The 14,578-nt window shown below is 41.7% G+C and overlaps 1 protein-coding gene across 1 annotated transcript in view; it reads left to right on the top strand.

Annotated features, from left to right (window-relative positions):
* LOC126336008 (uncharacterized) overlaps positions 1-14,578 on the top strand; it is a 1,808,067-nt gene that overhangs the window by 980,243 nt on the left and 813,246 nt on the right. Inside the window, exon 2 of the mRNA XM_049999486.1 lies at positions 12,198-12,511. Coding sequence (XP_049855443.1) covers positions 12,209-12,511 — 303 coding nt within the window. The 5' untranslated portion in view covers positions 12,198-12,208. The remainder of the gene's footprint in view (positions 1-12,197; positions 12,512-14,578) is intronic.

Here is a 14,578-nt window from a genome sequence, read left to right as displayed (position 1 = left end):
CGTTCAGCAGATCATTTAATTCTTCTTCACTTTCACTCAGGATAGGAATGTCATCAGCGAATCGTATCATTGATATCCTTTCACCTTGTATTTTAATTCCACTCCTGAACCTTTATTTTATTTCCATCATTGCTTCCTCGATCTACAGATTGAAGAGTAGGGGCGAAAGGCTACAGCCTTGTCTTACACCCTTCTTAATACGAGCACTTCGTTCTTGATCGTCCACTCTTATTATTCCCTCTTGGTTGTTGTATATATTGTATATGACCCGTCTCTCCCTATAGCTTACCCCTACTTGAACAGCTTGCACCATTTTATATTGTCGAACGCTTTTTCCAGGTCGACAAATCCATGAACGTGTCTTGATTTTTCTGTAGCCTTGCTTCCATTATTAGCCGTAACGTCAGAATTGCCTCTCTCGCGCCTTTACTTTTCCTAAAGCCTAACTGATCGTCACCTAGCGCATTCTCAATTTTCTTTTCCATTCTTCTGTATATTATTCTTGTAAGCAGCTTCGATGCATGAGCTGTTAAGCTGGTTTTGCGATAATGCTCGCACTTGTCAGCTCTTTTCGTCTTCGGAATTGTGTGGATGATGCTTTTCCGAAAGTCAGATGGTATGTCGCCAGACTCATATATTCTACACACCAACATGAATAGTCGTTTTGTTGCCGCTTCCCCTAATGATTTTAGAAATTCTGATGGAATGTTATCTATGACTTCTGCTTATTTGACCGTAAGTCCTCCAAAGCTCTTTTAAATTCCGATTCTAATACTGGATCCCCTATCTCTTCTAAATCGACTCCTGTTTCTTCTTCTATCACATCAGACAAATCTTCACCCTCATAGAGGCTTTCAATGTTTTCTTTCCACCTATCTGCTCTCTCTTCTGCATTTAACAGTGGAATTCCCGTTCCACTCTTAATGTTACCACCGTTGCTTTCAATGTCACCAAAGGTTGTTTTGACTTTCCTGTATGCTGAGTCTGCCCTTCCGACAATCATATGTTTTTCGATGTCTTCACATTTTTCCTGCAGCCATTTCGTCTTAGCTTCCCTGCACTTCCTATTTATTTCATTTCTCAGCGACTTGTATTTCTGTATTCCTGATTTTCACGGATCATGTTTTTACTTCCTCCTTTCATCAATCAACTGAAGTATTTTTTCTGTTACCCATGGTTTCTTCGCAGCTACCTTCTTTGTACCTATGTTTTCCTTCCCAACTTCTGTGATGGCCCTTTTTAGAGACGTCCATTCCTCTTCAACTGTGTTGCCTACTGCGCTATTCCTTATTGCTGTATCTATAGCGTTAGAGAACTTCAAACGTATCTCGTCATTTCTTAGAACTGCTGTATCCCACTTCTTAGCGTATTGATTCTTCCTGACTAATGTCTTGAACTTCAGCGTACTCTTCATCACTACTATATTATGATCTGAGTCTATATCTGCTCCTGGGTACGCCTTACAATCCAGTATCTGATTTCGGAATCTCTGTCTGACCATGATGTAATCTAACTGAAATCTTCCCGTATCTCCTGGCCTTTTCCAAGTATACCTCCTCCTCTTGTGATTCTTGAACAGGGTATTCGCTATTACTAGCTGAAACTTGTTACAAAACTCAATTAGTTTTTCTCCTATTTCATTCCTTGTCCCAAGCCCATATTCTCCTGTAACCTTTTCTTCTACTCCTTCCCCTACAACTGCATTCCAGTCACCCATGACTATTAGATTTTCGTCCCCCTTTACATATTGCATTACCCTTTCAATATCCTCATACACTTTCTCTATTTGTTCTATCTGTTCATCTTCAGCTTGCGACGTCGGCATGTATACCTGAACTATCGTTGTCGGTGTTGGTCTGCTGTCGATTCTGGTTAGAACAACCCGGCCACTGAACTGGTCACAGTAACACACCCTCTGCCCTACCTTCCTATTCATAACGAATCCTACACCTGTTATACCATTTTCTGCTGCTGTTGATATTACCCGATACTCATCTGACCAGAAATCCTTGTCTTCCTTCCACTTCACTTCACTGACCCCTACTATATCTAGATTGAGCCTTTGTATTTCCCTTTTCAGATTTTCTAGTTTCCCTACCACGTTCAAGCTTCTGACATTCCACGCCGCGACGTAGAACATTATCCTTTCGTTGATTTTTCAATCTTTTTCTCATGGTAACCTCCCCCTTGGCAGTCCCCTCCCGGAGATCCGAATGGGGGACTATTCCGGAATCTTTTGCCAATGGAGAGATCATCATGACACTTCTTCAACTACAGGCCACATGTCCTGTGGATACACGTTACGTGTCTTTAATGCAGTGGTTTCCATTGCCTTCTGCATCCTCATGTCGTTGATCATTGCTGATTCTTCCGCCTTTAGGGGTAATTTTCCACCCCTAGGTAGGACAAGAGAGTGCCCTGAACCTCTATCCACTCCTCCGCCCTCTTTGACAAGGCCGTTAGCAGAATGAGGCTGACTTCCGGAAGTTTTCGGCCACCAATGCTGATTATTTATCAAAATTTAGGCAGTGGCAGGGATAGAACACGTTTTGATTATGAATCAAAGACGCTACCCCTAGACCAGCATTATGATTGAGATATTTCTTAATCATCTGGAACATCAGTTTTTCACGAACAACTCTGCAATTGCCGGAAATATTCTCCACTGTTATTGCTTCATCAAAGGGGGTCAAATCGACGTTAACGAGGTAGTGGGGAGAAAGACTGCTATTCACCGAAAGATTAGATTTGCAGCTGGGCACGAAAATAAAGGAGCCATAAATTATCTTGATATTATGATTAAAAGAAAGGCGGGAAAACACCGTTTCAGCTTGTATAGAAAACCTAACTGTGCAGAAATTACTACTGATTCAAAGTCTTGTCATCCTGACAGACTCAATGTCTATTTTAGATCTATGATTAGTAGATTACGGAAACTGCTACTAAGCGAACAACCGAGGAGCAAATGAAAGGTTGTTATAAAATAAGTTGCAATAAGCGACGGGCATCCGGTTTCAACAGTAACAATGTTGCTACAGGAAAATAAAAGGCAAAAACAACATAAAATGCGAGGTAATACGTTAACAGCTGAAGACGAAAACAAGTACGTCATTTACAAGTCCATGAGGTATAAGAGACTTACGTCTTATAACAGTTAGACAGTTCAAATGGTTCAAATGGCCCTAAACACTATGAGACTTAACATCTGGTTCATTAGTCCCCTAGACTTAGAACTACTTAAAGCTAACTAATATAAGCACATCACACACATCGGTGTCCGAGGCAGGATTCGAACCTGCGACCGTAGTAGCAGCGAGATTCCGGACTGAAGCGTCTAGAACCACTTTTTTTTATTTTGTTCGATGTAGTTCGTTGCGTTTGGTCTGGACGGACGTCACATGACATCCGTTCAAGTTGATCGTTGATTCCTTGACTCAGTTTTTTGATTACAGAGAGCACGTAGACCTCTGACCGATCACGCTGATTTACCGTGCAGGCATAATGTAAATGTCGTGTGAGTAGGGCCTCTCGTCGGGTAGATTCGGCCACAGTGGCTGGCGGTTAGACAGTTTCGTAGTGCCAATCTGCGTATAGGTTTTAAGACTAACATTTTTCACTTCATATTGAAGTACTACTCGAATAAAACTACCACGAAATTCACGGCAGCCTCTCTATGTAAACTGAACTCTAGATACTGTCCAAAAGCTTATGCAGGTGAAACGCTCACAACGTTTGGAACGCTTTGCAAAGAGCACCCCTCAGTAAACAGTAATAAAAAGACACATCGAACCACTCTGCTGGAAAGAATGGTACGCATCTGGAAGTGCTACACAATGAACCTAAGGGACACCTCATGACAATGTTAGAACAAATTGGTTTTACGTGGCATTCCATTAAATAAGTAGAACGATATTATTAAGAGTGCACTTTCTTAAAAAGTTTAAAGGCGTTTGCCAATGATATTCCTCGACCCAATGTTCTTATGTGCAGTAGACCCCCCCCCCCCCCCCCCAATTCATCCTAAGCAATATATGGCTAGCAACAAACAGGCGTGCAGACCGGCTTCCGTACACGGTTTAAGACATACGCGTCCTGCAACGCCAACAAGTAGAGCCCAATGCAATTGACTGTAATCGTCACATTTTGTTCCATATAATTATACTTGTTTTAGATAGTTCCACTCTTATAAAATCTTCTTTTTATGTCTTTAATAGGTTTATACTTAACCGTTTTATATTTTTAATGATTTAAGACATTTAATTCAGTTTTAGTTACTTCACTTAATTCCATGTTTACGTTTTTGCTGTTTTATACCTTTCATAGTTCACACAGACGTTGATCCGCGGTCTTCATGTCTTAACGATAATTTTTATTTAATTTTACTTTTTATAAATTTATCGTAAGACAATCGTACTATATAATTTAGCAAAATATTTTGGTGAACGTTAATCCGTTATGCCCATGCTATGCCTCTCCCTCACCCTCAGTGCCTTCTTTAGCCCTCACTCCCAATGCCACTCAAACCAGTTTTTCACCCTTCACTGTCTTCCCCTTTTTCCTCCTTTCCCCTCCCTCCTCGATTTACCTACTTAAAACATGGACTACAGTAACATGCCACTGATACAGCTGCATTGGTAGATTTAGCAGTGACGTAAATTACTTTTCAATATTTTCAAAATAAAAGACAGTACACATTTAGTTTTATTTTGATTTTAGATCTGAAGATAATGCAGGGAGATCGAAACTAGTCATACTGTAACTTTTTTAACTGTGACCAAGTTATTTTTCTTTTCTTCCAAATTTTATTTCTCACATAAAGTATCTCACATTTAAAAACGGAATATAAACTTACTTTATAAATAATTACACATTAACACTTGAATTTGCAGTATCTACATTGTGAAAGTACGCTTTCTACTTGTTACATATTTTTCTTTCTCTTTTTTTGGGAAGGCAGCCCTGAGCACGGTTCTTGTGTAGTAACTCTGCCGTTTCTACCGTATCCTTTACGCTGTACTTTTCATGATTCTGTATGTTGTAATGTTCCGTAATAATGAAGTACCAGTAAACCCCCAGGCCTTCTTCGTATCTCCTCGACATCACGTACTATGTAGTAACCAGCAGTAGCGTTTTTTTAATTTTATTTTGGAATATTGTATCATGTCTGGAAGCAGTGCATCGTCTGCAGCTATTGTTGAGGCGATGTCCTCATTATAAAAGGCAGTTTTTCCGGTCTAGTCAAGCAGGGAGGCAACCCGCCGGCTTTGACCAATGACGTAATACATTGCTCACAGAGAATAATGTCTTCACCTTCAGCCATAGATGGTAAAACAGTTCTGTGTTCCGGATAAGAGCTATCATTGTACATTAAAATAACTGAATGTGATTTTTAAAAAAAGAGATCGCTCAAAGTATTCTGCGTGTGCATTTATTTAAATAATTAGTTGTTTGAAATTCATTCGGTACTTAATTTCATTCTTAATGATATTGGCGCAATGTGGACTATTAGTTTCTTATTTTTGGATAATTTTTAGTATCTCATTTTCTTTTGTAGGTATGGATTTATCTGTTCCGATGAACCTGGATGATGTGAGAGAGGCTATGGTCGTAGACATGCTGGCCACGATTTGTTTTTTACAGATGTGTGGTCTCGTTCCCGAGTATGTTCGATGTCGTAAGTGCGGCGAACATATGCGCCTCACAAGTGTATCTCTTCGCCGTACTCACGACTTATTCGTATGGCGCTGCAGAAAAGATCGGCTGTGGTGCTCCATTAGACGAGGGACGTGGTTCGAAAAATCTAAGCTCGCCTTGAGAGACATTATGAAAATCACTTACCGTGGGTGTTTGAGATATCCTGTGTGGCTGTGTGTCCATGAATGTCGTGTGAATAAGCGTAGTTGTGAATTGGTACTCTTTTTGTAGGGAAGTTTGTGGGGAATACATGCAGTATAGGGGGCGTTAGGGGGGGTCGGGTGCTATGGTCGAAATTGACGAGTCGCACTTTGGCAAAAGGAAGTACAACAGGGGCGAACCTCCGGTGGGATTATGGGTTAGGGGGGCTGTAGTTTTAGGTCAAGAGTGTGACGATGTAGTGTTCAAAGTAGTACACAATCGAAGGAAGGAGTTTTTGTCAGCTTAATTGAAGATCACGTTGCAGAGGGTTCCTTTGTAATTTCACATGGTTTTTCTTCATATAGGGATTTAGAGGAAAGGGGATATCAGCATCTCGTAGTTAATCACAATATTGAGCCGTAGTTAATCACAATATTGAGTCCAGATCGATATGCACAGGGGCTTGAACAAATAGCACAGGGGTATTGGTCAGCTGTGAAATGTCTTGTCTGGAAGGGGAAACGACCGATTTCCACACTTCAAAGTAACTTAGACGATTATTAATGGAGGCGCAGTATTCCCCTAACATATCTAACGTATCGATCGTTTAAATGTTTTGTTGAACGTGTTGGGCAAATGTACCGTCCGAAATATGTTAGCTACTTTCACATTGGGATAGGGGGTGGGGTGGTGGGGGTGAATGTGTGTGTGTCTGTGTGTGTGTGTGTGTGTGTGTGTGTGAGTGAGTGAGTGAGTGAGTGTTTTCGTAATGTTTTGTTTGTTGTGTATGTGGGTATGTGATTTTTGTTGATGTCTTTCTAGGCGAGCTTCAGTTCTTTTAAGAAGTTCCCCAGTTTTCCATTTTTTTCTTTTACTGCATTTGACTATTTTGACGTATTTCATTGTAGTATTACACCATTACGTATGTTTTCGTGTACTCCAGTACGTAATAGAAATTACTCAGCTGTCGTTCTCCTTTCGTTTCCCAGCATTAGTATCAGTACGATATTTTGAAATCTCTACTAGCAACATTAAAGGCGAAACGCCCGACACTACTAAAATTTGTATCCCGTCCTTCAGTTGACCTTTACACTGATACTACCTATTCGAAAAGAACTACATATGTAACATTGATGAGATTTGCCTACATATGTCAACTGGAGAGTAGGATACAAATGTTGTGTATAGCTATATAGCTCAACTAGAGAATGGGATACTATTGTCATTGCTGTGATCAAAACTATAACTTCCAGTCGTTAGTATTAGCATCGAAGGCGAAAAAAAAAAATTGCACCCCATAGTGAAGTACGGGATACAAATTGTATATGTATCGTTTTATTGCCTCTTCCCGTAGTTCAACTGAGGTACAGGTTGCAAATGTAACTTACGTCCATTTCCACGTTTTCGTTAACAGCGTACACATATATAGGTCAACGGAAGTGTGGGATACAAATATTATGTACGTAGCTCCTTCTGCCATCGGAAGTACTACTATCTACGTAAGAACAGACTGTTAGTGGTAGCGGGGGCGAAAGAAACAACACATGTAAAATTTGTATCCCGTTCTAATAGTTCAACTGAACAACAGGATATTAATGCTAACAACAACGACAAAAATCGACGTACGCTAAACTTGTATCCCGTACTGCAGTTAACCAATACAGTTCGATTGAGGTTCGAGATACAACTACCATATATGTGACGTGAGGTATTCTATGCTACCAACATTTCCATCCATTTTCCCCCTTCATTTTATACAGAGATAATACTTTACAAACACGCGGTATCCTTAACGTGAAAATACTACTTTCCTTGATATATGTAAAATGTAGTTTTCGTCTCTTGAATTCCTTTGTTTCTGATCAGTCTTGTCAGCCGTTTCATCTGTGTAATAAATGCACTCTAGTCAATTCCGACGTCATTGGTCGAAGCCGACGGGTTGTATCCCCTGCTTCATTACACCCAACTTTTCTTCCATATGGATGGTTTTTCATAGCGTAATAGCCTGTTCTTTATTGATTATTTCAACGTTCCATAAAGTACATTTGGATGAAAGTATAAGTCCTGTATCGAAGAGTTCGCTGCTTTTTTGTGGTATTTCTTTGAATCATTATATATCACATCGAGTGATCCAGCTTATAAATTCGTTGTGCATGTAAAGTCATATTTGCATTGAATTTATCTTTTTTGTATATTTTGCATTTTGTATGGGATCTCTCATTAAACTATACTATTTCAGTAACTATTAGTAACTCAACCTCTGATTCCGTAAACAGTCGAGTTTCCGTGTATACAACAACTTCAAACTTCTCATTACCTCAGAAATGAGTCAATCTGTTAAATACAAGGTGATTCAGCTGCCACTATCAATTCGTTTGGTGCAACCTGCACTGCGTCTGTATCAGGAACGGTATCCGGACAGGAGACAGCCACGTAATAGATGTAAGCTCTCTCTCTCAGAGCTTTGAACGACTGTTAGTGAAGGGAATCATACAGTAAAAATTACGAGTGAAGATTGGCCATGAGTAACACGGTACTTTTGGACCACGATATACCTTACTTCCGCAATACTTATCCAAGTATCTCCAGTTTTTCTTCGTTTTCACTCCTACAGGTTTTGGATGTCTGTGTAAGACTACTCCGTTTGTAATACTTAATATTTCGAAAATTGTTCAGAAATGTTGTCTTATAAAGTGTGTTTCGCCACTGCAAACAACGAAATTAACCGGAGATATCAAAATGTAATAAGCGATAATGGTTTTCCTTTATTCTGGAAGATGGCTAAAAGCTTCGAAAAGATTTGAAATTAAGTGTAAAGTTTTTTTTTGGAATTAGCTAAGTGCTCTGATTCTCGGATACTGGTAGAATTATAGTCTGGGTAATCTGCAAGCTGCAAGTTACACTGCCTAAATGTTTATACACAGTTTATAACTTCCATATTTGTCTTATTTTATTGGAGCTTTAATGTAAGATTATATTTCTGAATCAGTAGAATATAATAGCGCATTAAATTTTTAAATTGTGTCCATATTTGCGAGAGCTATTCGGAGAGCAAGGCCCAGTCGTCACGAAATGTAAACTACAGTGGAAACCTGATGAAGCTTTGCACAGGTGTGTTAGGCAGTGTGTCTAATATGCTAGCATGCCCGTCGATAAGGTAACATCGCTCTTTTCAGTTCTAAGCGCACAGTCAGCACGTAAATATGCCCAGAAAGTAGTGTCTCCCGCCAAGTATTGGTTCCTGCAGTGAGATTGCATCTGATTTCATGCAGCCAACATAACATAACTGGGATGCATTGCTTTCTTCATGACAGTTCTCGTCAGCACACTGTAGGACCGACGGAAACGCTTCTGCAGCGTTTTCGATGGGATGTTTTTGGTCTCTTTGATCGCCCACGATGCAGCCTGCACATAGCTCTCTCTGGTTTGCATCTCTGCTCACATGGACCGCTGGCTATGAAGACAACATTTGCACACATGTAACGAGCCGCAGACCACTACAGAGAATTGGCAGAAAGCACAGGCGGCTGTCTTCTATGGCGAGGTTCTTGGAAAGTTGGTACAACGTTAAGACAGGTGTCTAAGTCGGAGCGCGACTGTGGAGAGAAGTAGCTGGAACGTGTTGGTAGTTAACTGTTGCAAATAAATCATTTTTGATTTTCACAGTCGTTTCCATTTCGCGACCTGTCGAACCATACTTTCCGAAGAGCCCTCGTGCATGAAATACTGAGAAATGAATGTGTGTAGCCATGGAGGCCTTTACATAGGCATCCTGCAACTGGTTCTGGGTGCCCGGGGACCAATTTCGCCATTTAGTAGTATAGTGGTGTAGTTTTCATTGTACAGTTTTCTAATTGTTCCGTTATGGCTCTGAAGGTAGAACTGTGTTACAAGTGACAGCTAAATAAATTGTAAAGGTTTCTACCGCATGTTCCGTGATACATAAAGGCTTCAATGAAAAGGACAGGTCCCTGAATGATGGCATAAGGGGGGGGGGGGGGGGGGGGGAGGGACGAATGTGAAATTGTAATACTTTGAAATAAACCTATAAATTTCAGTGTTTTCAAGACACTGTAACTAAATTTGGCACAGTTGTTAAGGAATATTATAAGCAGACATACTAAGGTTTTCCTGGTTATTGACATTATAAGTTTTTGATTGTAAGATACTGAAATTTGTTCATCAAAGTGAGTACAAATTTTCTTTTTGAGAAATTAGAATGTAATTACTACATTTTTGTACAAGACTGATATACAAAAATTACATATATCTGCAAATTTCTCTAATATATTTTTTGTTCGACTTTTACTGTTTTATAAATAACTATGAAACAAAATGCACCATATTTTAGGGCTTTTGTTTTGCGTAAATGCCTTAGTATTGTATTAAATTAAAACTGCCTCCACAGAATATTTCACTACGGTGTTGACTAGTAGCATACCAGACTTAAGTAACGTTAGTGGTTTGTGACAAGTAAGTACATAAAGCACCCAAAATGTAAGTTACAGGAAACCTGAGCCCAAGCTATGATAGTGTCTGTATTAGATCTTGCCGTATCTGTATGAATTACTGCAAACAATATGCATACTCCTCCTCGTTCTCAAGTAGTCATTTTCGTTTTTTATCTTCTTTGGTTAACCTGATTTTCAAATTGAGTAGCAGTAATATCAGGTGCAACAGTTATTCTTTTATCGATTTCCTTCAATATGGGCAACCTCCTGGGTCAAAACATAGCCCCTATAGAGTTTGTAGTCTGACAAGAATAAGGCAGTTCAAAACCAAACATGCACCATATGCTGCTATTTCAACAGCAGCTGTGGAAACGGATGTCGCCTTGGGACATCGTTTGTGTGTCAGAGAGCTGTAACTTTCATAATGATTTTGAGTTCTTCCGTGCACACACTTCTGTGAAGTTCTAGATCTGCTATAAACACCTAAATATTGATTCTTTTGTTTTTAATACAGCCCGAGGAAAACTACGCTAATGTGAATAGTTTGTCTCATCATGCTCAGATTCCTTGTACGGTATTTGCACCATGATATGTGACACTTTATTTCTGAGCTAGTTTTCAAGATTTTTTATGACATCGAGAAAAACGACGGTTTCTAACGTTTATAAACACATTACTGGAACGAGGCGTATTGCAGATTGTAATAGTAGATCTATACACAAATTTCGTAAAGTTACTCCTTTGCAGCCACTGTTCAACAAACACTAGTGCCAGTAATTATATTCCACAGTCTTCTTGATGTACTACACAGACATTCTCTGCATTGTGAAAGCATAAAACTGGATGAAAACGCTGCAGGAATAAATAGTATGACGAAATACAAAAGGAGGAATGGGCGTGGAATATGTAAGCTTTTGTGAATTATTATTTTTGTCACGCTTATGAGTGGAATTGCAACGTAATATTCAGGAATTGAAATTTTAGTACCATTTAGTAAGTGAAGACCAATGATTTTTTTCACAATTATGCTTGCTTTCGTTGTTTTCCCCATATTATGAATCATAATCTGTGAATGAATGAGTCACTAATTTCGATATCAGACTGTCGCCACAGGCTGTTCCTCACTGTGAGCTTTGTGATGATGGTGCAGTTGTCTTCCTTGGTACAGGTGCATTGTTGATGGGTAGGCTGTGTTGTTGGATGCAGCTGTAGTGGTGATGTTGTGGTTGTGTTGTTGGAAGCAGGCACAGTGGTGATGATGTGATTGTGTTGTTGGGTGCAGGTGCAGTGGCGTACGCGTCGTTGTGTTGTTTGGCGCAGGTGTGGAGGTGATGATGGTGTTGTGCTGTTGGGAGCAGGTGTGTTGGTGATGTTGTGCTGCAAGGTTCAGGTGTGGCGGTGATGGCGTGATTGTGTTGTGTGCAGTGCAGTAATGATGTGATTAGTTGTTGGGGGCAGGTGTGGTTCTGATGGTGTGTTTGTGTTGTTGGGTGCAGGTGCAGTGCTGATGATGTGGTTGTTTTGTTGTGCGCAGGCACAGTGATGATTAGGTGGTTGTGTTGTTGGCTGCAGGTGCAGTAGTGATGGAATGTTTGTGTTGTTGGGTGCAGGCACAGTGGTGATGATGTGCTTGTGTTGGACGGAGGCACGGTGGTGATGATGACATGCTTGTGTTCTTGGATGCAGGCACGGTGGTGATGATGTGCTTGTGTTGGACAGAGACACGGTGGTGATGACGTGCTTGTGTTGTTGGATGCAGGCACGGTGGTGATTGCATGCTTGCGTTGTTGGGTGCAGGCACGGTGATGATGATGTGCTTGTGTTGTTGGACGGAGACACAGTGTGGATGATGTGCTTGTGTTTTTGGATGCATGCATGGTGGTGATGACATGCTTGTGTTGTTGGCTGCAGGCACGGTGGTGATGCGGCTGTCGTGGGGGTCCCTGTCGCTGCGCGGCCGCGGCCCCGCGCAGCCGCCCCCACCACCCCCGCCGCAGCCGCCGGACGGCGCCGCCTCCACTGCTGGGGAGGACTCACTGGCGCTGACGCTGCCGCCCCCGCTGGCGCTGCTGCCGCCGCCGCCCCCCGCGCCGCCAGACATTCGCCTGCCGCCCCCGGACAGCCTGCCTTCCGCCCCTGGCTCTGAGCGTGGCAGCGTTCTCCCTCACGATGGTGCCGATTCGGACCTCGACGAGTCGGAGCTGCGCCGGGAGCTGCTCAACGACGTGAGTACCTGCACGAGCCGCCAGGCAGCAGCACTGCTCGCCCGCTGCAAACGCCGAGTTTCGCTGGCTGTTTGTTCACGTCTTTTCTATAAACACCGACGAAAGAAGAACGAGTTACATCATGACTCAATATTCCCACGTCCACAGCTCGTGGTCTAGTCGTAGAAGTGACGCTAGTTCAGCGTGTTCGGTCAGGAGACTCGGCACCTTCTGCGATAGAACTGAGTGAAGTTCTCATCAATGGTATCTGAGAGGTGTAATGCGACATCCGCACAGAACTGCTGATGCAATAGGAGAAGGAAACAAATGAAAAAAAAAGAAATCCGGTTATTGTGGCTGTCTCCAGATCACAGTAGCATCCTGGTATTGATTCTCAGTGGGGTCAGGGATTTTCTTCTCTTGGGCTGCGTGTTTTGTATTCCTCTGTTCATTCGATTTCATCGTGAAGGAAATAGAGGAATTGAAAGGAAAGGGAAAGGATGGGTGGGGAAAAAGTGTCTTTCAACCGTACAGAGCACTGTCGAAGTGCAAAGACGAAAGTTAAAACTTTGTGCTGGTGGCAGACTCGAACCTGGATTTACCGCTTCTCACGAGCAGTGTCTTAACTATTTTCAGCACGTAGCCGTGGTTCCTGCCCCACCTAAATTTCCAGCTTATCCTACACTGCACTGCATCGTGCTGTAAGATAGAAATTCGGGGCGGTCAGTGTCTGTGTCCGTGTAGGCGAAGTGGTTGCCGGCACAGAAGGTCGTCGTGTTCAGTCAGAGGGATGGCGCCTCTCTGTAACAACAAACTGAGTAAAGGACTCAATCATGAACTTCAGGGGATGTCACATTCTAACATTCATGGTGGTGTCTGTTTGTTCTATATTGTGTCTCCCTACCACTTTCGCGCAACGACGCTCTGAGCGTGATTTTTTGGGAATTGACAAGTTTGAACCTGGGGCCTGTTGGTAGTAAGGAGACGCCAGACCACACATGACATGTAGAATTCAGAAGAGTTCATTGAGACTAGCGGTGATATAACCAAATACTAAATGATCTCAGCGACAGCTCCACTGCACTCTCTGTAAAAGAATCTTAATACTATCTAAATTTAGTGGAAGAGGTTCAAGGTTTTCCTGTTTTTAGTTAGCTGGTAAAATAACGTCGAAAAAGCAGTTAAGTTTACCATTGGAAATTTTATTCTACTCACAAAACGTTGTTTATGAATTCCACTATTGGTAAAAGGAAGTGTTTCAATACAAGATGGTAAAAACCATCTGCGTTCAACAAAAATGTGAACAAATATTCCCTGAAAGGATTTCCAAGTTCTACAATGGATCGAAGGATGACCTATGCCATATCACATCTATAATCTAGGTTCAAATTAAGTTTCACAAAAGAGCAAACTATCAAAATGGTCTACAGTGACCCTCAATTATCTTTAATTACTTATCTAACTTGTCGTAAATTACAGTGGCTGATACGGCTTCTCAATAACTATATAACAGAGAAATCATCACGTTTCAGATTTTTACTTCAAGTGGCAAATGTGAACACCATGAGCTTTAATTAACGATCGACACTAGCATTACGCAAAAAGGGGGTGTAACAGATGAGACTTCTGCAGTTCTGAGTGAAGCCTTGTGCGCTCAAAAATGCGACATCGCATGCGTTCATTACCTTGTCGGTGTTTAGGCAGCCTCAGGGCGGCAGCGCGCAGCACAGCTCCGCTCACCTCGCCATCTCGGAACTAACTCTTCTCCTAACTACACTCAGCTGGCGGCTACACGGGTAGCGGAGGCTGTGTGGCGTGGACTGGTCGGTTTTTTAGGTTAGAAGGCCTCGGGAAAGTGCGGGATGGGCTGCAATGTCAAAGGGTGCTTGGCAGTTACTGGACGTGCTTGGATCAAGGAACAGTCGGAATTATAGTTGTAAATTGTTGTAGTTGCGCTGGAAAAGTCCCTGAGCTTCAAGCGCTAATAGAAAGCACATAAGCTGATATCGTTATAGGTACAGAAAGCTGGCTAAAGCCTGAAATAAGTTCTGCAGAAATTTTTACGAAGTCTCAGACGGTGTACAGGAA

Source organism: Schistocerca gregaria, chromosome 2 (genome assembly GCF_023897955.1).
Source record: "Schistocerca gregaria isolate iqSchGreg1 chromosome 2, iqSchGreg1.2, whole genome shotgun sequence".
In the NCBI taxonomy this organism is placed as follows: Eukaryota; Metazoa; Arthropoda; class Insecta; order Orthoptera; family Acrididae; genus Schistocerca; species Schistocerca gregaria.
The sequence above is the reverse complement of the archived record's forward strand: the minus strand, read 5'-3'. Positions and strand labels throughout refer to the sequence as shown.